At 41.3% G+C, this 22,973-nt stretch overlaps 2 protein-coding genes across 3 annotated transcripts in view; both read left to right on the top strand.

The window, feature by feature from the left end:
- Nucleotides 1–19,530, top strand: part of LOC127988501 (uncharacterized) — a 34,965-nt gene extending 15,435 nt beyond the window's left edge. Inside the window, exons 2-5 of the mRNA XM_052591301.1 lie at nt 14,406–16,613; nt 16,877–17,197; nt 17,885–18,235; nt 18,622–19,530. Coding sequence (XP_052447261.1) covers nt 16,559–16,613; nt 16,877–17,197; nt 17,885–18,235; nt 18,622–18,776 — 882 coding nt within the window. The 5' untranslated portion in view covers nt 14,406–16,558 and the 3' untranslated portion in view covers nt 18,777–19,530. The remainder of the gene's footprint in view (nt 1–14,405; nt 16,614–16,876; nt 17,198–17,884; nt 18,236–18,621) is intronic.
- Nucleotides 1–22,335, top strand: part of LOC127988517 (SLAM family member 8-like) — a 52,807-nt gene extending 30,472 nt beyond the window's left edge. The window contains exons 2-4 of one of the 2 annotated variants that reach the window (XM_052591324.1): nt 20,639–20,714; nt 20,972–21,292; nt 21,968–22,335. In XM_052591324.1, the coding sequence (XP_052447284.1) occupies nt 20,660–20,714; nt 20,972–21,292; nt 21,968–22,320 (729 nt within the window). In that variant the 5' untranslated portion in view covers nt 20,639–20,659 and the 3' untranslated portion in view covers nt 22,321–22,335. Of the gene's footprint in view, nt 1–19,599; nt 20,715–20,971; nt 21,293–21,967 lie in introns of those variants that run through there. The other variant, XM_052591323.1, reaches the window with a different exon arrangement.
- The last annotated feature ends 638 nt before the right edge of the window (nt 22,336–22,973 follow it).

A 22,973-nucleotide genomic window follows, 5' to 3' on the forward strand; every position in this document is an offset into this window, starting at 1 on the left:
GATTTACCTTTACCTGTGCCCACTACTGCCCTCAGGTGTCTAACTCAAACATGTAGTTATCAAACTAACCAAAAATAAAAACTAAACATATAAATAAAACCAATTAACTAAACAAACAAACAAAATAATATTACCATAATATATATTACTAATATGAGCAAAATCATAATAGTAAACAAATTAATTAACAGAATTACCACTACTGAAAGCAAACTAATGTAGCTCCACTCCACATAGCAACACTCCGGCCCCTAATTGTGCATTATCACAATTACTGACTCTCAAAACTGAGCTATACACTGTGCATTCTAACTATATCATGCACAGATGTCATGCCGCACCTGCAAAGAAAAGAGAAAGAAAGAGAAAAAGAGGCAGACAAAGAGAAAGAGAGAGAGAGTCAGTTCATGCGATCACACTGCCGCCTCCAGCAGCAGGCACAGCTTCGTCACAGGCCTATCTAAGATGCTGGTCTTCATTTGGAGTCGGACAGAGCGCACAACCCCATTCACATCTGATCTGACATCCAAAACTTTCCCCATCATCCAAGATCCTCTTGAAGCTGTAGCATCTGTCACAAGAACAACATCTCCAGGTGTAAGGTTTCTTCTTAGTGCTGTCCATTTTTGTCTCTGTTGCATCAATGGCAGGTACTCAGAAATCCATCTCTTCCAGAAGAGTTCCGCCAAGTACTGTATCTGCTTCCATCTTTTTCTGACATACAGATCATTTCTGTCAAACAATCCTGGTGGCATAATTGGTTTTCCCCTTTAAGCAACAGAATGTTATTCGGCGTCAAAGCTTCCAGGTCGTTTGAATCATCTGAGGCCCTTGTAATAGGCCTGTCATTCAATATTGCTTCAACTTCGCAAAAAATAGTTTGGAGTGCTTCATCGTCCAGGGTCTGCTGTTTAAGGACAGAGGTAAGAACACTCTTCACTGAGCGAATCAAGCGCTCCCAAACGCCACCCTGATGGGAAGCTGATGGAGTGTTAAATCTCCATTCTATACCGTCTTGAAGAAAGGCTCTTTGAATTTTACCATGATCCAGAGCAGTCAGACTTTTCTTGAGCTCACGGCTGGCTCCAACAAAGTTAGTTCCATTGTCAGACCTGAGAGTTGAAACTGGGCCTCGTCTGCAGATGAACCTTCTCACTGAATTTATACAGGAGTCTGCATCCAATGTGTATGCTACTTCCAAGTGTACAGCACGACTAGTCATGCAGGTGAAGAGCACTCCATATCTTTTGAGAAGACTTCTGCTTCTCTTAACTTCAATGGGCCCAAAATAATCGATGCTAACATGAGTGAAAGGGGCTTCATCAGGCAACACTCTTTCGGCAGGTAAGTCTGCCATTTTTTGTTCAAGGAGTCTTCCTCGGTTGCGTCTGCAAACAACACAATCTGATATAACCTTTCTAGCAGCAGAGTTTGCATTTATAATCCAATACTTTCGCACTAAACTGGACAACATATAATTTCTTCCAGCATGACCTATTTGCTGATGAATGTGGCACAGAATTAGTGTTGATACATGCATATCTTTTGACAGAATAACAGGACGCTTGGATTCCACTGGCAGTGAGGCTTTGCTTAACCGACCACCCACTCTTAGAATCTCACCATCCATCACTGGGTCCAATCTGTACAGTGGACTGATCTCTTCCAAGATGAAAAGTAATGAATCAGATGGCTCATAACATTGTCTGTGTCTTTAACAACAGCATTCACTGTCAAATCCCTTTTGATCTCAGGGTCAGCACCAGGAATCCCCTGAAGATCTACATCTAATTTAGGCCACTGATCCTTGGACTTATAAAGAAAATCAGGTCCCATCATCCATCTCCTTCTGTTCATGAGATCTTCTGCCCTCATTCCTCTTGATGCTTCATCTGAAATCAAATAGATGTACCTTCATGCGTTATTCCTGAAAAGCCTTTGCAGTGTCACCACCTGCCCACCAGAGAAAGCGGAGAAAGTTAATGTGCTCATTTGAGACATGAACCTGGTGAAACATAGATTGAATATCAGCCACTATTGCAATAGGCTGCTGCCTAAATCGGACTAAAACTCCAATGAGGCTGTTGGTGAGATCAGGGCCTTGCAAAAGCTGACTGTTGAGCGATGTTCCTTTTATATGAGGCTGCACAATCAAAAACAATTCTTAACTTGCCCTTCTGAGGATGATACATATACATATATATCCAGTGATGAGGGATATACCACACTTTCCCATTGCTGTGTGTCAGCTGATCAAGAGGAACTAGCTCAGCATGTCGCTGTGTTATCATTTCATTTAGGAACATAGTATATTCCTCCTTAAAAACACTGTTCCTGTCAAACTTTCTTTTCAGGCTCCATAAGCGCTCCTCTGCTATATAACGATTATCTGGCAAGGTTACATTTTCCTTTCTGAATGGCAAGTCAATACAGTAATGACCTTCAATTAGTTTTGCTGTACTACTGACAATATCCATGAACTTAATATCTTCTCTGGACATTTCAGTCTGCTCTTCTGATGATTTCTCACTAAAGTCATGGTGATATTGCTTAACAAGCATTTCGTGCAGGTGTTCAACAGAGATGGGATTAGCTGTTACAGCTGAATAGCCATTCCTACCTCTACAGCTTCCACCATGAAGAGGACCATTAATGACCCAACCAACCCTGGTTCTGACAGCGTATGGGCCCTCATCTTTGCTATTTATTACTTCCCATGGCTCCAAAACCTTAGGGGTGTCGGTTCCAATAAGCAGATCAACATTTGCATGAATGTCATGGAGTATTACATCCTTCAAATATGGCCATGGATCAATATCTGCTTGTCGTGGAATATTAAGTGTAGACACAGGTATAGTTCTTTGAGTCAAAACATCAGGAAGCTCAATGAAATCTGCAGCACCCATACCAGACACTTCAAGACCTGACAAAACATGAGCATTCACAACTTTTCGTTGGCCCATTGTTCTCAACAAAATGTTTGTCTTCTTACCTCGCAAATTTAACCTTTTCGCCATAGTTTCTGTACAGAATGTGCCGGAACTGCCAGGATCCAGGAAAGCATATGTTTGCATGATCTTATTAGTCAGTTTGCTTTTGACCTTTACTGCAACAATAGAGAAAGTAGAAAGATCTTCCACACCGGCCCCAATATGGCCACACGTCTGAAAGGTTATGGTTGAATCACTTGGAAGACTCACAGGATGTTTGGCTTGTTCTGCAGATAAGCCTTTATCCTCCCTTTCTATATGAAGGACCCCGGGATGTTTCTGATGACATACATAGCAATCCAATCGACTCCTAGAGTCCTTGCTTGTATGGCCTACCTTCAGGCAACCAAAACAAATACCCTTGTCCTTAATGAAGTTAATCTTGTCCTGGTGTGCCTTGGCTTTAAACTGTGAGCATTGACCTAGTGTGTGATTTCTCTGCAGACAAAAAAGACAACAATGAGTGAAGGGGGGGGCTATGTTCTGCAGGGCGTGCCATAGCTTCTTCCCTCACAGGAATGACATTCATAACGTAACTGCTCCCTTTCCTTCTTTGTCGTTAGCTGGCTGCTACAGGAGGCCTTAACGTTAGGATGTTGAGGATCTTGAATGTTTCCAAAAACTGGATCTAAAGCAATTTTCACTTGTCTCTCAATAAAATGTACAAGATCAATGAATTTAGCTCTCTGTCCACTTCTTTCTTGCAGATCACATGCAGTATTCCTCCATTTTTCTCTTAGTTTGTAAGGAAGTTTTAAAACGATACTCCGCATGTTAGATGGTAAGTCCAGTTCCCTCATATACATCACTTGTTCTGTTAAGTTTGAACATCCTCGGAGAAACAAATAGAATGATTGTAATCCTTTTACATCTTCACCTTTAACGGGGGTCCAGTCAAATATTTTTTCCATGTAAGCAGATGCAATTTTATATTCATCTCCAAAATGCTGAGCAAGAAGACTCTTGGCTCTTTGAAAGCCTTGATCTGGAGGTATATGTTGACAACTATGCACAAGATCCTTTGGCTGCCCCCTAGTATACTGTTCAAGGAACTGCAAACAGTCGCTGGGATTATTCGTTTTCTTCTCCACCACATTTTCAAAGGCTCTAATGAAGGATTTATATTGAAGAGGATCTCCATCAAAAATTTGCTGATTTCTTGGAGGAAGAGCCGAGGATATATTTTGCTGAACCAACAGTGCAGTGATTTCATTTTGTTTTTGCATAATGCCCACCATGTCATTTTGGTTGTTACCGCTTTGAGTTTGAGAATTTAATATATGCCCCATTTGACGTCCATTTGCAGTCTGTACTTCTTGATATGGAGCTTCTGGCCCAAACGGCTTTCCATACGTTCGCTCAGCAAATCCTTTTCTTGGTCTAAAAACTGATGCCGGATCAGGTCCAGCAAAACATCATCATTTTCAGGAGGGACAAAGGCTTTTGCAAGAGGATCTAAACCGACGGATCTTTGAGCTTTGCTCCTCTCCAAATAAGAGTTCATTCCATTAGATAGTCTTGAACCACGCTGTGATGAGTTCACTTCTAAGTCCTGAAGCCTTGCAGTTGTAGCTGCCAAATCTGTTTCAAGAGCCAATTGCTCCTTTTCTCTACGAAGCCTTTCCTCCTGCTCTTCTATATGATGTTTCCTTTTTAAAGCTTCGGAGCGTTTAAGAAGAGCTGCCCACTGCTGCCCTCAGGTGTCTAACTCAAACATTGTAGTTATCAAACTAACCAAAAATAAAAACTAAACATATAAATAAAACCAATTAACTAAACAAACAAACAAAAGAATATTACCATAATATATATTACTAATATGAGCAAAATCATAATAGTAAACAAATTAATTAACAGAATTACAACTACTGAAAGCAAACTAATGTAGCTCCAACATTTACGTTTAGTGATAAATATGGGGGGGTTGGGGAAGCGAGAGTGTCTCACTGCAGAGCTCTTCCGGGGGAGTTGTTGTTCCCAACATTGGCCTTGGTCGAGGCCAGTGCTGGTTGAGGGGAGCCGAAAGAGATAAGATTGGGATTGTTTGGTCTTGGGGCGAGTAGCCTTATTTCTATTTACCAGTCTACTCTCCTGTTATCATGGTTCTGAATAGATAGTTATCTTCAATGTCCTCCACGGAAAGAGCCACCAGACACACGACCCACCATCTCTCCCAAGCATCCATCATGTAGCTAGCTGTGAAAGTTCCGGCAGGCCGGTCAGGTTCCCCCAAACCCAAGATGGTGTCAATTGCGTTGAGAGACCAGTTGATCAAATCCATGATTTTTAGTTTGGAGAGCAGTGCAGAGAGAGTCTCTCATAAGACAATAGACGAAAACGAGACGAGAGGAGCAAAGCAGGGAAGGTAAGGGGGAGGAGAGGGAGAGAAAATGCATCCGCCTTCATTAAGAGCCACAGAGATAATGTCTCAGCGTCTTGAATGTGCTGTTTTATTTTTATTTTTTTTCATTTTTTTTTTTTTTTTTCTATTTTTTTATTTTTTTTTTGGGGGGGGGGGTGTATATAAATCATGCGCACAATTTACTAATTTGCTCCCTCTATGTACTAAGACGTGCTTTTTACTAATTGCTGATTACTATTTGCTAAATCATGATTACTTTGTTTTCCTCTATGCCAGTGATCCTCAAATCTGGCTCGCGAGATCCACTTTCCTGCGAAGTTTAGCTCTAACCCTAATCAAACACACATGAGTTTGCTAATCAGTGTCTTCAGGATCATTAGAAAATCACAGGCAGGTGTGTTTAATTAGAGTCGGAGCTAAACTCAGAGCCAGATTTGAGGATCACTGCTCTATGCCATGTGTGGGGCAGAATTAGTAATTTATTAACTGCATTTGATGTAGATTTTTTTTTTCTGGTTTTGCCTTATGTTGTGTTATTGTCCCCATTGATTTTTGTTGATTTTTTTTTTTTTTTTTTTGCTGTTTGAACTGATCTGGAGTCTGTGAACTTTTAAACATTATTACCACCGCCTGTGGGTGATTGTTGGTCTTCATATAATCATGATCAACTGAGATCTTGTTCTTGCACAGTGATGAAGGCAGCAAGCCTAGTCATTTGTTAACTGTTTTTTCTCCTGTTTAAATTAAGAGATTTTTAGAGTGCAGAGACCACAGGTAACGTTTAAACTTTGAATAGTAAAAATGCCACACAAAATCATATAATCAAGCTTTTTTTTATACTAAAACATTTCATATATACAATGGATTTCTAAGTATGTTACCCAAAGAATTAATAGAGTATATTAAAGGTGACAACACACACGGTTTCACCCAATGTCATGTTAATCTTAAGTACCTATAGAGTAGTATAGCATTGCTTAATTATTGCATTAATTATTGAATAGCATATACCGAAATTAAATAAGATGATATGGATAAAAGTGGAGGGAAGCCAGGTTTTAGCTAGAGTTATATGAGCAGAAGTAAGGCTGTTTTTAGTTTGGATTGAATTAGTGTGTATTTGTAACGGTTGGTCGAACTGTCATCTCTGTTAGTTACTATGTGGGTGGAGTTATGTGTGTCTCTTGGCTGCACTGATCATTTCAAGTGGGCATCACCGTTAATTGTTCAATCAGCGAAAGCTGGCATTCATTGCCTGCTCCCTATTTATTGCCCTGTCTTTCGTCTTGTGTTTGTCAGATCATTGTTGAAGTTTCCTGTTTTCATGCCTGGTTTCTTGTCCTTGTTCTTAGCTGTTTATTGCATCGCTTAATCGCTTTAAAAAGTTTTACATATACACAAAAAACATTTGTGAAAACCAGTGAAAACTGAAAAAATATGTATTATGTATGACAGGCCAATAGTTGGCAGAGTATTACAATTTACAATTTACCCTGGAGTATATATCTGTAAAATAAACCCTTGAAAACCCTTGATAAGACTTGAAAGCATTAGTAATCTGAAACAAAGAGACGACAACCAGAAGGTGCATGGTAATATGTTCATGCTTATAATGGGGAGAGAGGGAGGGAGGGATGGTTCGAGCCATTTGAGCATACCTACCGAGCAGTAGTTGTCGTGTACGGGAACACAGGAGACGGAAGATCCAAGTGCAGTGTGAGTTTAATAGGGTAATCCAAAATCAGAAACCAAACAAGCAGGGGTCATAACCAATATTAGTCCAAAACAGAAACAAACAAACAAACAAACAAACAAACAGGAACAGGAACTCACTAAGACCTATAACATTCAGAAAATAGGTGTGTTTTGAGCATGGATTTGAATTCAGAGATAGTGTTAACAAAACGGAGTGATGGGGGGAGAGAGTTCCACATTTTGGGCGCAACAACACTGAATTATCTGCCCCCCATTGAAGCAAGGCGATGCCGAGGGACAACGAGAAGGCTGGAATCAGCGGATCGTAAAGAGCGAGTTGGGGTGTAGGGGAGAAGCAGGTCACAGAGGTAGGGGGGAGCAAGGCCATGCAGAGACTTAAAAGCGAGAAGGAGAATTTTGAATTTAATACAGTAAGCCACAGGAAGCCAGTGAAGATCATGCAGAATTGGGGAAATATGTGCAGAACGCTTGGTGTGGGTGAGTAGTCTGGCAGCAGAGTTTTGAATGTATTGTAATTTGGAAATGGAGCTAGCTGGTAGGCCAATGAAAAGTGCATTGCAGTTATCAAGACGTAAGGTGACAAATGCATGGATGACAGTTTCAGCATCTGAGATACTGATGAAGGGACACAGCTGAGCGATACGACGTAGATGAAAGAATGCCAATTTAGTGATGGAATTAATGTGAGAGTGGAAAGATAGAGAGGAATCAAAAATTACACCAAGATTTTTAACAGTACTAGATGGTTTGATAAGAGAGCCGGCGATCTCACAGGTGAAGTTAGTAGGAATTTTATTAGTGAGTGATGAAGGTGCAGTGAAAATAATCTCAGTTTTGTCCATGTTAAGTTTTAGAAAATTTGAATGAAGCCAATCTTTTATTTCATGTACACAGGCAGAGATTTTGTCAGTTGTGAAAGATAAAGTTGATGTACAGGTAGTATATAATTGAATGTCGTCAGCGTAGAAATGATAATTAAAACCATGACGGCGGAGGATCTGACCAAGAGGTATTATATAAATAATAAATAATAATGGCCCAAGAACGGATCCCTGAGGGACACCTTGGTTCAAGGGGACAGTGGGTGAGCGAAAATTCTGAAGTGAAATGTAAAACAGTCTGTCAGAGAGATAAGAGGAGAACCAGAAAAGAGCAGCACCAGAAATACCCACATCCGAAAGGCGCAAAATGAGTAGTTGATGGGAGACGGTATCGAAGGCAGAGCTGAGGTCGAGCAGCAAAAGCATAGACAGAGAACCAGAATCACCAGAAAGAAGTAGATCATTCAGTACCTTAACTAGTGCAGTTTCAGTACTATGCATAGGGCGAAAACCAGATTGAAAAGGATCAAAAAGATTATTTTCAACTAGAAAAGACTGAAGCTGGGAGGCAACAGTGCTTTCCAGTAATTTCGCTATGAAGGGGAGATTTGAAATGGGACGATAATTAGATAAAACTGAGGGATCAAGGTTGGGTTTCTTGAGAACAGGGGTAACAGCTGCAGTTTTGAGTGACAGAGGAAATGAAGCAGAGGTAAGAGAAGCATTGATTCAGTAGAGTAGTTTCAGTAGAGTAGTAGGAGCAGGGTCAAGATGACAAGATGAAGGGTTGGATTTCAAGATTAACTCAGAGACAGTAGAAGGAGTAGACAGAGAGAAAAAAGGCAGGGATTGACCAGGTTGATTCGGCAGATAACTAATGTTAGTGGCATCATTAAAGAGGCACTGGTTTACGGCATCAGTCTTTTCTAGCATGTGAGCCAAGAATGAAGTGCAAAGTTCATCAGAAGCTAGAGCAACATGAGATGGAGGTTTGGTAAGTTTATTTATTGTGTTGAATAATGCTTTTGGCCTGTTGCTTGATTTATTGATTATAGCAGATACAAAACTGGAACGAGCCAAACTCAGGGCTGATTTATAAATCTTGATATGTTCGATGAATGCCAAATGGTGAACAGTCAGGCCAGTTTTCCTATAGTTCCGCTCATGCCGTCTACCAGTGGCCTTTAAGATACGGAGCTCAGGAGTGTACCAAGGAGACGAATGTGTGGAAGGGACACTTCTGGTCTTGACAGGAGCATGCTTATCTAAGATATCCGAGATTATGGAGTTATAGTTGGATAGTATCAGTGAGGGTGAGGAGATATCAAAGACATTAGAAAGATTAGAAGAGGAAACGGAGATACCAAATAATGCAGTATCAACAGCTTTGAGATTGCAGTAAGATATGACAGTTGTAGAACAATTCTTATGCATAGGCAGGCTGAAGCTAAAATCAAGAAATTTATGATCAGAAATACCAGTGTCAGTATGTCACGGTTGGGTTTGGGAAAACACAAAGAGAGGGTAGATCCAAATGCAGGTAAGGGTTTTTATTTAAACAGAGGGGTAACTACAAAAATAAACAGTCATGAGAGACAAACGTAACCAAAAGAGGGAACCGGATGAAACGGGGAACTCGGAAGAATGAGAAGGTAGAGGAAGTCTCGGGGGAACGAGAGCATGAGACACATAGGGTAAGGACTCCATGATGACAACAGAGAAAGACAGCTCTATATAGGGAAACTAATGACAGTATTGTCAACACCTGTGCGATTCTAATTGGAGTGCAATTACTGTGAAGACACAACCAGACTAGCGGAATTAAAGTGCCTATGGTGAAGTGCCTAAGGGGAAGTGAGCTCACTAGGGAACACCCAGGAAAACAAAGACTGGCAGCGTGACATTACCCCCTCCCTACGGAGCAGCTACCAGATGCTCCACCTAAACCCAGGAAAACCCCAACAGAAAAAGAGGCAGGAGGGAGGTGGAACGGCGGCGGACCAGGGGGAGGGACGGAGGGACAGAAAACAGGGACAGGAGAAACCAGGAGGAATGGAAAGGTGCAACACAAAACAAGGAGTCCAGGAGGGAGGCGGACAGGTGGAGGCTCAGGGGGAGGGAAGGAGGGCCAGACTAAACTAAAAGGAACAGACAGAAACAGAACTCAAAAAACACAAAACATAAGTCCATGAAGGGCATGTTGAGGCGTCCACCAGGACGGAGCAGATGACCACCACATCTTTGTGGTCGAGGCCGGAGTCCACCAGGGCGGAGCAGAAGACCACCACGTCCTCGTGGTCACCGCCCGAGTCCCCCAGAGCGGAGCGGACGACCACCACGTCCTCGTGGTCACCGCCCGAGTCCCCCAGAGCGGAGCGGACGACCACCACGTCCTCGTGGTCACCGCCCGAGTCCCCCAGAGCGGAGCGGACGACCACCACGTCCTCGTGGTCACCGCCCGAGTCCCCCAGGGTGGAGCGGACGACCACCACGTCCTCGTGGTCACCGCCAGAGTCCCCCAGGGCGGAGTAGAAGACCACCACGGCCTTGTGGTCACCGCCTCGGGAACTGTATCAAGCACCGCCTCTGGAACAGCCTCGGGCACCGCCTCGGGAACAGCCTCGGGCACCGCCTCGGGAACAGCCTCGGGCACCGCCTCGGGAACTGCATCGGGCACCGCCTCGGGAACCGCCTCGGGCACCGCCTCGGGAACCGCATCGGGCACCGCCTCGGGAACCGCATCGAGCACCGCCTCGGGAACAGCATCGGGCACCGCCTCGGGAACAGCATCGGGCACCGCCTCGGGAACAGCATCGGGCACCGCCTCGGGAACTGCATCGGGCACCGCCTCGGGAACAACATCGGGCACCGCCTCGGGAACTGCATCGGGCACCGCCTCGGGAACTGCATCGGGCACCGCCTCGGGAACAGCATCGGGCACCGCCTCGGGAACCGCATCGGGCACCGCCTCGGGAACCGCATCGGGCACCGCCTCGGGAACTGCATCGGGCACCGCCTCGGGAACAACATCGAGCACCGCCTCGGGAACAACATCGAGCACCGCCTCGGGAACAGCATCGAGCACCGCCTCGGGAACAGCATCGAGCACCGCCTCGGGAACTGCATCGGGCACCGCCTCGGGAACTGCATCGGGCACCGCCTCGGGAACTGCATCGGGCACCGCCTCGGGAACTGCATCGGGCACCGCCTCGGGAACAGCCTCGGGCACCGCCTCGGGAACAGCATCGGGCACCGCCTCGGGAACTGCATCGGGCACCGCCTCGGGAACTGCATCGGGCACCGCCTCGGGAACTGCATCGGGCACCGCCTCGGGAACAGCATCGGGCACCGCCTCGGGAACAGCCTCGGCCTCCGGAGCAGCAGCGGGCACCGCATCGGGAACGACCTCGGCCACCGCCCCGGCCTCCGGAACAGCAACGGGAACCGCATCGGGAACGGCTTCGGTCACCGCCTCGGCCTCCGGAACAGCAGCGGGCACCGCCTCGGCCTCCAGAACAGCAACGGGAACCGCATCGGGAACGGCCTCGGCCACCGCCTCGGCCTCCGGAACAGCAGCGGGTACCGCCTCGGCCTCCGGAACCGCAGCGGGCACCACATCGGGAACAGCATCGGGCATTGCCTCGGCCTCTCGAACAGCATCGAGCACCTTCTCGGGAACAGCCTCGGCCTCGGAAACAGCATCGGGCACCGCCTCGGGAACTGCATCGGGCACCGCCTCGGAGACTGCATCGGGCACCGCCTCGGAGACTGCATCGGGCACCGCCTCGGAGACTGCATCGGGCACCGCCTCGGCCTCCGGAACATTAGCGGGCACCGCATCGGGAACGGCCTCGGCCACCGCCTCGGCCTCCGGAACAGCAGCGGGCACCGCATCGGGAACAGCCTCGGCCACCGCCTCCGGAACAGCAGCGGGCACCGCATCGGGAATGGCCTCATGGACGGCAGCCGCCCGCTCGGGAACGTTCTCCGGGTCCTGAGGAACCGTAGCTGCCTGTCTCCTCCTCCGCCCTCTACGATGGAGAGTCGGTGGCGTTGAGTCGGCCATCTTGTGCTGTGGTGCTGGGCTGGCGGCCATCTTGAGCTGTGGCGCTAGGCTGGCGGCCATCTTGGGCTGTGGGGCTGGGCTGGTGGCCATCTTGGGTTGTGGGGCTGAGCTGGCAGCCTTGTCTGGAAACTCTGGTGTGGTTGTTGCATTCCACTGAGCACGATGGTGCAGGTAATTGGTAAACCCCCAAAAGTCCAGGATCTCTAACCCCTTCATCTCCCATTGAGGTAAAGGATCATCCAGGCAATTATTAAACCAATCCTTTAGTGCTGCATCATTGTAACCTAACCCGACTGCCAAAGTCCAAAACAATTGCGCCAGGCCACCCACCTCCCTTCCCTCTTGATGAAGGGTGGTTAAGTTCCGGAATCTCCCCCTCCGTTCCTCCATGGTGGCTGGGGAACCGATTCGAAATCTCACACCGCTGGATCTAGGCATGAAGATGGAGTCCTTCTGTCACGGTTGGGTTTGGGAAAACACAAAGAGAGGGTAGATCCAAATGCAGGTAAGGGTTTTTATTTAAACAGAGGGGTAACTACAAAAATAAACAGTCATGAGAGACAAACGTAACCAAAAGAGGGAACCGGATGAAACGGGGAACTCGGAAGAATGAGAAGGTAGAGGAAGTCTCGGGGGAACGAGAGCATGAGACACATAGGGTAAGGACTCCATGATGACAACAGAGAAAGACAGCTCTATATAGGGAAACTAATGACAGAGTATTGTCAACACCTGTGCGATTCTAATTGGAGTGCAATTACTGTGAAGACACAACCAGACTAGCGGAATTAAAGTGCCTATGGTGAAGTGCCTAAGGGGAAGTGAGCTCACTAGGGAACACCCAGGAAAACAAAGACTGGCAGCGTGACACAGTAGAGGTGATGGAAGAGATATTGGCCATTGATGTACAAATCAAATCAAGGGTATGACCACGGGTATGAGTAGGAAAATTAACATGCTGAATTAGATTAAAACAATCAAAAATAGAAAATAACTGGTTGGAGTTAGAGCAAACAGCATCAACATGAATATTGAAATCACCAAGCAGTAGAATGGGAAATGACAATGAGCAGACAAGGGTCAACAGTTCACTGAGTTCAGAAAAGAAGTTAGACAGGACCTTAGGAGGTCTATAGAGCAAAATAATTATGAGAGAGTCAGCCTTCAAAACCATGTACTCAAATGTATTGGTGTCGTGAAAGTCAAGTTGCTTGATACGGAGGTTATCACGATGGATGATAGCGAGACCACCCACTTTACCATTGGGTCGCGGTCTGGACAGATAATTATATCCATCTGGCGTAAGTAGATTTAGCTGTAAAAAATCTTCAGGAACTTGCCAAGTTTCAGTGAGAAGAAAAATGTCAAGGTTATTGTCAGTGATCATTTCATTGAGATAAGGGGCTTTGTCCGAAATTAATCGACAGTTCAAAAGGGCAAAGTGATGATGCGAAGGATTCAAATTAGGTGTATGTTACAGGATAGACTAAACAGCCTCGCCATTCTGTCAATTGAAAGCCAATTGGCCAAACAGTTGGACTTTACAGATCTCATCACTGATTTCGCAAACAAAAAGACTTGTGAGTGGGCATTTACTGGGATGTAGATGACATCTCATTTGACTTTTATTTATTTTTTTATAGTTGACTTTTTTTTTTCATTATGGCAAGCTTAGCTTATTTGATTGGTTTCTGAGGGCACAGTTGTCTCATGTTCTCCTGTTCAAAAATAAATGTTTTTAATTTAAAACTTGCATCAGTATCATGGATCAAAATGTTAATACACAAACCCGATGTAGCCTAAGGTTTAAACTTATTTGAGCACAAGTAGGCCAAATAGATTTAAACACTATTTATACTTGTTTATATTCAAATAATAATAAAAAAAATCATTCAAAATGGAATTTTAATTTTGCTAACCCGCATCGTACAATGGCATGTGTAGGGGGCCCACTGACATTGAGAGTATACAGGGCCCAGAATTTGGTGCTACGCCCCTGATTGGAGTGTCTGGATGGTGAACAATCCCATCAGAAACCAGACTCAACATCTCAACACTGAACTCTGCCAGCTATGAGCAAGGATGTCTGTGGCAGTACAACTATATCAGTGTTTTCCATTAATAGACTCTGGTGGCATGAGAATCTGTCCACATTCATCTGGCAAATACTTTTAAACTTTCCATAATGAATTATGTGTTTTATGACATTGGTTTAGCAAAGCATCTGTCAATGTTAGAGTAGTTTATTTAAAGAAGTATGTAATCTCTCACGCTGGGAGTGTCAAAGTGAAGGGCACACTGTGCACACGAGCAGCTCAGTGTCTGCTGTTCTTCACATTGAAAATGCATCAATCCAGTGTATTTAACTCTAAAATGTACAAAATGCCTTTCAGGGGGCCGTATATATATTCGTATATATATTTTTTAATAAGATTCATTTCTTCTCTCAGAAGTCTGTATCCTCTGCTGTGGTTTTACTGAAGCTGCGATCCGATTGGCTCTCTCTGCTCTGGTGGGCGTGGCTACTGTTGCTGTGTTGATTTATGACATCAGATCCAGAAGCCTTCAACAGAAGAGAAGAGAGAAGACAACACCATATGATTAATCAGATACTCAGGAAAGTGGAGATGTTCTTCAACGAGTGGAAACATTACATTTTAAAACTAAATTAAGTAATTAGTATTTTTTCCACTTCAGTTGTATTTGTAGCACTTTTCAAAATTCCTTTTTTTTTTCTAAAGCAGCTTTACAAGGAGTAGTGACTTACAAACGCACTGATCAATGAGACTGTCAAGTAATATTTTTATGATAGTATTTCTTGTGTTTTTTTGTAAAATAAGTTGCAAGATCAAAGACTCCCGCTCAATGAGAAAGTGATCTCTACACCTGTAGTTATCTGAATAAAAACTTTATTGCATCTGAGAAATAAGATCCTGTAAGTGAAATAAGACACAGCTGCCAATGTTTGACCTGTTTTATGACTTATTAGTTTATTCTAATATTCTAGTGATATTGCTTTCCACATTTTATCATACAGAATAATGTGATGCTATTTTTTAAACTTTTGTTGTAAGCCTTGGTTAAGATTCAGTTCACTTCAATTGATTTGTGTGCTTATATTTATTAAAATATTTAGTTGTAAGTTAGTGGACATTTCTTATTGCTTTTTTGAGTCAAATGAAATATGAAATAAATTATTAAATGAAAAATAAATCATATTAAAGGGCTAGTTAACCCAAAAATGAAAATCTGTCATTAATTACTCACCCTCATGTCTTTCCAAACCAGATTTATCTTTGGAAAACAAATAAAGATATTTTTTGATGAAATCCGAGAGCTTTCTGACCCTACATAGACAGCAAGGGTCCTACCACGATCAAGGACCAGAAATGTATCAAGAACACTGACAACAAAGTCCAAGTGACATCCGTGGTTCAACACTAATGTTGTGAACCTATTAGAATACATTTTGTGTGCAAGAAAAATAAAATAATGACTTCATTCAAAAATTGTTCTCTGCGTCATCTTAGCTACATTTTGGAGAGTACTAAGAAGCATTTGCTTTCCTCGGAACGTAAACAATGAGCAGTGCATGTGTATTCTGTGTCAGCACCAAACACACACACACACACACACACACACACACACATGTTGTTTACCTGGAGATCAAAGCATGTGTATGCGCATGCATAGAAATATTCAAAGCTATGATTGTTTATTGAGTATTTTTTTTATTATTATTTAAGTTGAACTGTACAATTACAAAATTGAAAGCAAACAGAATGGTTTCTCTAGCTTTGTTAAATTGTAGACCAACTAAAAATTCAACTTCACTCTCTGACTGTAGATGGCAGCACTACAAAGCAGCGCAGCACTTATAAACACTGCTTTATTCTGCATTATACAGAGACGAGATGAAAAGTAAATGTCTGATGTGTCTCTTCTCCTCTTTGCGTCCGTCTTGTCCTGTCTCTGGTCTCTGTTAACATCCTGTTTACAACTTCCTCTGACGCTCTTCATGCTGAGGGTGTTTGTCACAAGAACTGGCTAAGAGCTTCATATTCTTTAAATAATGTAAAATGTCCCAGAAAGAGTTTGTCTTCTGTTTTCTCTCTTCTGTCAGTAAAACATTCACGAGAACATGCACCACACAGAAAAGCCTCCTCAGCTGAGACCCAAACCGAGGACCTCCTCGCTGTCAGGCCACAGTCAAGCTCTTTCTCGAAGCTTGGTTATATCAGCTATAAACTGAATGCAGTAACATCAATGATTTAATATCAAATGTTCAGAAACCACAAGCTTCCTCTTAAAATGCTGAGCTGGGATCATGAGCCAGTATTGTTTCAATCTTAATTACTACGGTCTGTCTATAGTATGTGAAGACCGTGTGTGAAGACATACAGACTGTGTGGGAGGTGTAACTGGAGCAGTTTCTTCACACTTACCTCAGAGCTTCACTCAACCACTACAATACACACGACAGCGCTCAGCTCTCCAGCTCTTCTGTCACTTTCAGCTTTCAGAAACTTAACAGAACATTTCTCCTGTGTTTTGTTTTAAATGTCAACTTTTCTGAATTCAGGTCGGTTGTTATTTGAAGAAAATGGGAAATGTTGAGACTTTTATTTTCATCTGTTTGTGCTCATGGAGTCTGGCCGGTAAGCTTTTTTTAGCAACATAATTCTGATATTTATTATTTCCAACATTTACTTTCAAGTTTTCTCAGACTAATACACTGAAACTCCTTTGTGTTCATGATGTGCATCTTAACACTTTTCTCTTCCACTCACATCAAAGTGTTTATTTATTGCACATTATTGAATTATACATTGAAATTATACATTTAGAGCAGAGTCAGTAATTGTACTGCAGTGAGAAATATTCAAATAGTTTCAAAGAGTAAAATATATTTGTTCTTCAGGTGTGTTTGGTGATGAAGTGAAGTTCGTGTCAGTGATGGAGGGAGATTCTGTCACTCTGAACATCAATGATACTGATATACAGAAAGATGATCAGATCATGTGGAAATTTGGACGCTTTCTCATCGCTCAAATCAACAGAAAAATCAATAAGAGCAGTGTTTATGATGATAATGCTGATGGGAGATTCAGAGACAGACTGAAGCTGGATCAGACTGGATATCTGACCATCACAAACACCAGAATCACAGACTCTGGAGAATATACAGTACACAGCAGCAGATCAGAGACACCGCTCCACATCTTCAATCTCTCTGTCTACGGTGAGTAGATAATAATTCACCCCGTTGACCACATTTGATCTGCGAGTGTTTCTATGATTGATTCTGGCTGAGGACTTTATGAAAAATAAGCATCTTAAAATGTTTCAACTTTGAATAATATTACTCTATGTAATACATAAAAGCTCTGTGTACATAATTTGACAGTAACCGCTCAACTGGAAATGAAGCATGATGAAAATATTCTGTTATATTTACATTAAAACTTCAATATTGATCTCGTAATTATTTTGGATTTTTATGATCATGTAGAATAAAAACATAAAGACATAAAACATTTTCACACAATAGATTTTTGAAAACTGTTTTAAATCATATAGTCCTGTTTATAAATACTTTTCTGGTGGATTTTCATATTAGAAAACTGAAAGTCTCATTCTGGGATAAGAGTAAAACTATAAATCAAAACATAAAACTAATTTGGCTTCTACCCTGTCACACATCAACACACATACATATGTTTCTTTTAATTTTACAACTTAGTTTTATTAAAATTATGTAATGAATTATTTATTTCATGTAAATGTCATCAACTAATTCAAAAGTAATTCAAAAATGATACTTCAATTCCATTTTAAATGTGAATTTGTTGCCAATGTCATATGAGATGTGAACAACTGTCAGCCACAATGAACTTCTCTAATATCTCTTTTCATATCTCTCTAACAGCTCCTGTGCCTGCTCCTGTCATCAGCAGAGACTCTTCACAATGTTCTTCATCATCATCGTCGTCGTCGTCATCATCATCATCATCATCATCATCATCATCATCCTCCTCATCATCTTCATCATATTGTTCACTGCTGTGTTCAGCTGTGAATGTGAGTCATGTGACTCTCTCCTGGTACAAAGGAAACAGTTTATTGTCCAGCATCAGTGTGTCTGATCTCAGCATCAGTCTCTCTCTTCCTCTGGAGGTGGAATATCAGGATATAAACAGCTACAGCTGTGTGATCAACAATCCCATCACAAACCAGACCACACATCTCAACATCACTCAACTCTGTCAGACATGTTCAGGTTTGTCAGTGGCAGTACATCTACAGTATATCAGTGTTTCACATTAATAGACTCTGGTGGTCTGCTGTAATCTTTCCATATTCAACTGACAAATACTTTCAAACTTTCCGTAATGACTTATGTTATGTTTTATGACATTGGTTTAGCAAAGCATCTGTCAATGTTAAAAGTGAAATTGTGATATGGATTAGAGTAGTTTAATTAAAGAAGTATGTAGTCTCTCATGCTGGGAGTATCAAAGTGAAGGGCACACTGTGCACACGAGCAGCTCAGTGTCTGCTGTTCTTGTCAAAATGCATCAGTCCAGTGCATTTAACTCTAAAATGTACAAAATGTCTTTCAGGGGGCCGTATATCTATTTTAATAACATTCATTTCCTCTCTCAGAAGTCTGCACCTGCTGCTGTGGTTCTACTGAAGCTGCGATCCGATTGGCTCTCTCTGCTCTGGTGGGCGTGGCTACTGTTGCTGTGTTGATTTATGACATCAGATCCAGATGTCTTCAACAGAAGAGAAGAAAGAAGACAACACCATCCGATTAATCAGATACTCAGGAGAGTGGAGATGTTCTTGAACAAGTGGAGACATTACATATTAAAACCACTGAGCTAATTAGTATTTGTTTCACTTCAGTTGTATTTGTAGCACTTTTCAAAATTCATTTTTTTTTCTAAAGTAGCTTTCCAAAGAGTAGTGCCTTACAATCAATCAGACTGTCAATAATATTTGTATGAGAGTATTTCTTGTTAGTTTTTTTGTAAAATAAGTTGCAAGATCAAAGGCTTATTAATTTAATCTAACATTCTAGTGATATTGCTTTCCCCCTTTTTTTTCACACAGAATAATGTGACGGTATTTTTTTAAACGTTTGTTGTAAGCCTTGGTTAAGATTCAGTTCACTTCATTTGAGTTGTGTGCTTATATTTGTTAGAATATTTAGTTGTAAGTTAGTGGACATTTCTTATTGCTTTTTTGAGTCAAATGAAATATGAAATAAATTATTAAATGGAAAATAAATCATATTAAAGGGCTAGTTAACCCAAAAATGAAAATATGTCATTAATTATTCACCCTCATGTCTTTCCAAACCGGATTTATCTTTGGATAACAAATAAAGATATTTTTGATGAAATCCGAGAGCTTTCTGACCCTACATAGACAGCAAGGGTCCTACCACGATCAAGGACCAGAAATGTATCAAGAACACTGACAACAAAGTCCAAGTGACATCCGTGGTTCAACACTAATGTTGTGAACCTATTAGAATACATTTTGTGTGCAAGAAAAATAAAATAATGACTTCATTCAAAAAATATTCTCTGCGTCATCCTGCGTCATCTCTGCGACATTTTGGTGAGTACCAAGAAGCATTTGCTTTCCTCTGAACATAAACAAGGATCAGTGCATGTGTATTCTGTGTCAGCAGCACCACACTCACACACACGCACGTGTTGTTTACCTGCAGATCAAAGCATGTGTATGCGCATCCATAGAAATAGTCAAAGCTATGATTGTTTATTGAGTAATTTTTATTTATTTATTTAAGTTGAACTGTACAATTACAAAATTGAAAGCAAACAGAATGGTTTCTCTAGCTTTGTTAAATTGTAGACCAACTAAAAATTCAACTTCACTCTCTGACTGTAGATGGCAGCACTACAAAGCAGCGCAGCACTTATAAACACTGCTTTATTCTGCATTATACAGAGACGAGATGAAAAGTAAATATCTGATATGTCTCTTCTCCTCTTTGCGTCCGTCTTGTCCTGTCTCTGGTCTCTGTTAACATCCTGTTTACAGCTTCCTCTGACGCCCTTCATGCTGAAGGTGTTTGTCACAAGAACTGGCTAAGAGCTTCATATTCTTTAAATAATGTAAAATGTGGCTGTTTAAACCACGTCTCAGAAAGAGTTTGTCTTCTGTTTTCTCTCTTCTGTCAGAAGAACATTCACGAGAACATGCAGCACACAGAAAATCCTCTTCAGCCGAGACCCAAATCGAGGACCTCCTCGCTGTCGGGCCACAGTCAAGCTCTTTCTCGAAGCTCTGCTACTGTATATCAGCTATAAACTGAACGCAGTAACATCAATGATTTAATATCAAATGTTCAGAAACCACAAGCTTCCTGTGAAAATGCTGAGCTGGGATCATGAGCCAGTATTGTTTCAATCTTAATTACTACGGTCTGTCTATAGTATGTGAAGACCGTGTGTGAAGACATACAGACTGTGTGGGAGGTGTAACTGGAGCAGTTTATTCACACTTACCTCAGAGCTTCACTCAACCACTACAATACACACGACAGCGCTCAGCTCTCCAGCTCTTCTGTCACTTTCAGCTTTCAGAAACTTAACAGAACATTTCTCCTGTGTTTTGTTTTAAATGTCAACTTTTCTGAATTCAGGTCTGTTGTTATTTGAAGAAAATGGGAAATGTTGAGACTTTTATTTTCTTCTGTTTGTGCTCATGGAGTCTGGCCGGTAAGATTTTTTAGCAACATGATTCTGATATTTATTATTTCCAACATTTATTTTCATGTTTTATCAGACTCAATATACATCTTTGTGTTTATGATGTCCATCTTAACACTTCTCTCTTCCACTCACATCAAAGTGTTTATTTATTGCACATTATTGAATTATACATTGAAATTATACATTAAGTGCAGAGTCTGTAATTGTACTGAAGTGACAAATATTCAAATAGTTTCAAAGAGTAAAAGATATTTGTTCTTCAGGTGTGTTTGGTGATGAAGTGAAGTCTGTGTCAGTGATGGAGGGAGATTCTGTCACTCTGAACATCAATGATACTGATATACAGAAAGATGATCAGATCATGTGGAAATTTGGACGCTTTCTCATCGCTCAAATCAACAGAAAAATCAATAAGATCAGTGTTTATAATGATAGTGCTGACGGGAGATTCAGAGACAGACTGAAGCTGGATCAGACTGGATCTCTGACCATCACAAACACCAGCACCACAGACTCTGGACTTTATAACATAAGCATCGACAAAACAGAGAAACTGTTCCACATCTTCAATCTCTCTGTCTACGGTGAGTAGATAATAATTCACCCCGTTGACCACATTTGATCTGCGAGTGTTTCAATGATTGATTCTGGCTGAGGACTTTATGAAAAATAAGCATTTTAAAAGGTTTAAACTTTAAATAATATTGCTCTATGTAATACATAAAAGCACTGTGTACATAATTTGACAGTAACCGCTCGACTGGAAATGAAGCATGATGAAAATATTCTGTTATATTTACATTAAAACTTCAATATTAATCTTTTTCATTTTATGATCATGTAGAATAAAAAAGTAAAATATTTTATTTAAAATAATATCTAAAATGTGAATGGTATATAAAAGTATAATAATATAGTTTAAATCATCTTATAGTCTTAGATATGTTTATTAATACTTTTCTGATGGATTTTCCTATAAGAAAACTGAAAGTCTCACTCTGGGATAAGAGTAAAACTATAAATCAATACATAAAATGTATTTGGTTTCAACCCTGTAACACACCAACACACATACATATGTTTCTTTTAATTTTAGAAATTAGTTTAATTAAAATTATGTAATAAATGATATAAAATATAAAAATGATACTTCAATTCCATTTTAAATGTGAATTTGTTACCAATGTCATATGAGTGTTGAACACACCTGTCAGCCACAATGAACTTCTCTAATATTTCTTTTCATATTTCTCTAACAGCTCCTGTGCCTGTTCCTGTCATCAGCAGAGACTCTTCACAATGTTCATTATATTGTTCACTGCTGTGTTCAGCTGTGAATGTGAGTGATGTGACTCTCTCCTGGTACAAAGGAAACAGTTTATTGTCCAGCATCAGTGTGTCTGATCTCAGGATCAGTCTCTCTCTACCTCTGGAGGTGGAATATCAGGATATAAACAGCTACAGCTGTGTGCTCAACAATCCCATCACAAACCAGACCACACATCTGAACATCACTCAACTCTGTCACACATGTTCAGGTAACAGTGGTGATACTAACATTGCATCTCATAGTGCTGATATTTCATGTAGCATTTGTTGTGGATCAGACTGACGTATACATTAATATAAACGTTTTGTTTTGTCTGTTACAGAACATGACCTAACCGTGTTAATCTCTGTTGCTGCTGCTGCTGCTGCGGCTGGATTTCTGTTGATTGTTGTTGTAGTCATGATCTTCACCTGTAAGAAAAATAAAAAAGTCAACCAAGAAGGCAAGTATAACCTAATGCTCATACATCTGTAAAATAATAAATAAATAAATACATCAGTAAATATACAAATAAATGTTAATAACATTAGAATAACAGGAAAGAGTGTTCTACAGAAAAAGAAAAAAATAATTCCCAAATATGTTTTATCATAATCATTTTATTATTATTTATGTCTATCATTATTGTTGCAACAGATACAACATGTACAGAAGAGATCATTTACTCTGAAACAACGTTCAACAAAAGAAAAGCACAGAAATCGGTAGGAGCATTTATTTTGGTGCAAGGCTTTTTCTTGTGATCTGTTGAGGAAATATTTATTCAGAGTGCAAGAAAGTTAAGACATTCGTTGTGTGTCTACATCCATGACCAGACATTATAGTGACAGTCCACATAAATAAGCAGTGCACTAGTACTTCAGCCATATTTAAAACCAGTGGTTTAATGTAAGGAGGATTAATAGTAGGCTTTTATATTTAATTGAGTTTTCATA

This window comes from Carassius gibelio, chromosome B22 (genome assembly GCF_023724105.1).
Source record: "Carassius gibelio isolate Cgi1373 ecotype wild population from Czech Republic chromosome B22, carGib1.2-hapl.c, whole genome shotgun sequence".
Taxonomy (NCBI): Eukaryota; Metazoa; Chordata; class Actinopteri; order Cypriniformes; family Cyprinidae; genus Carassius; species Carassius gibelio.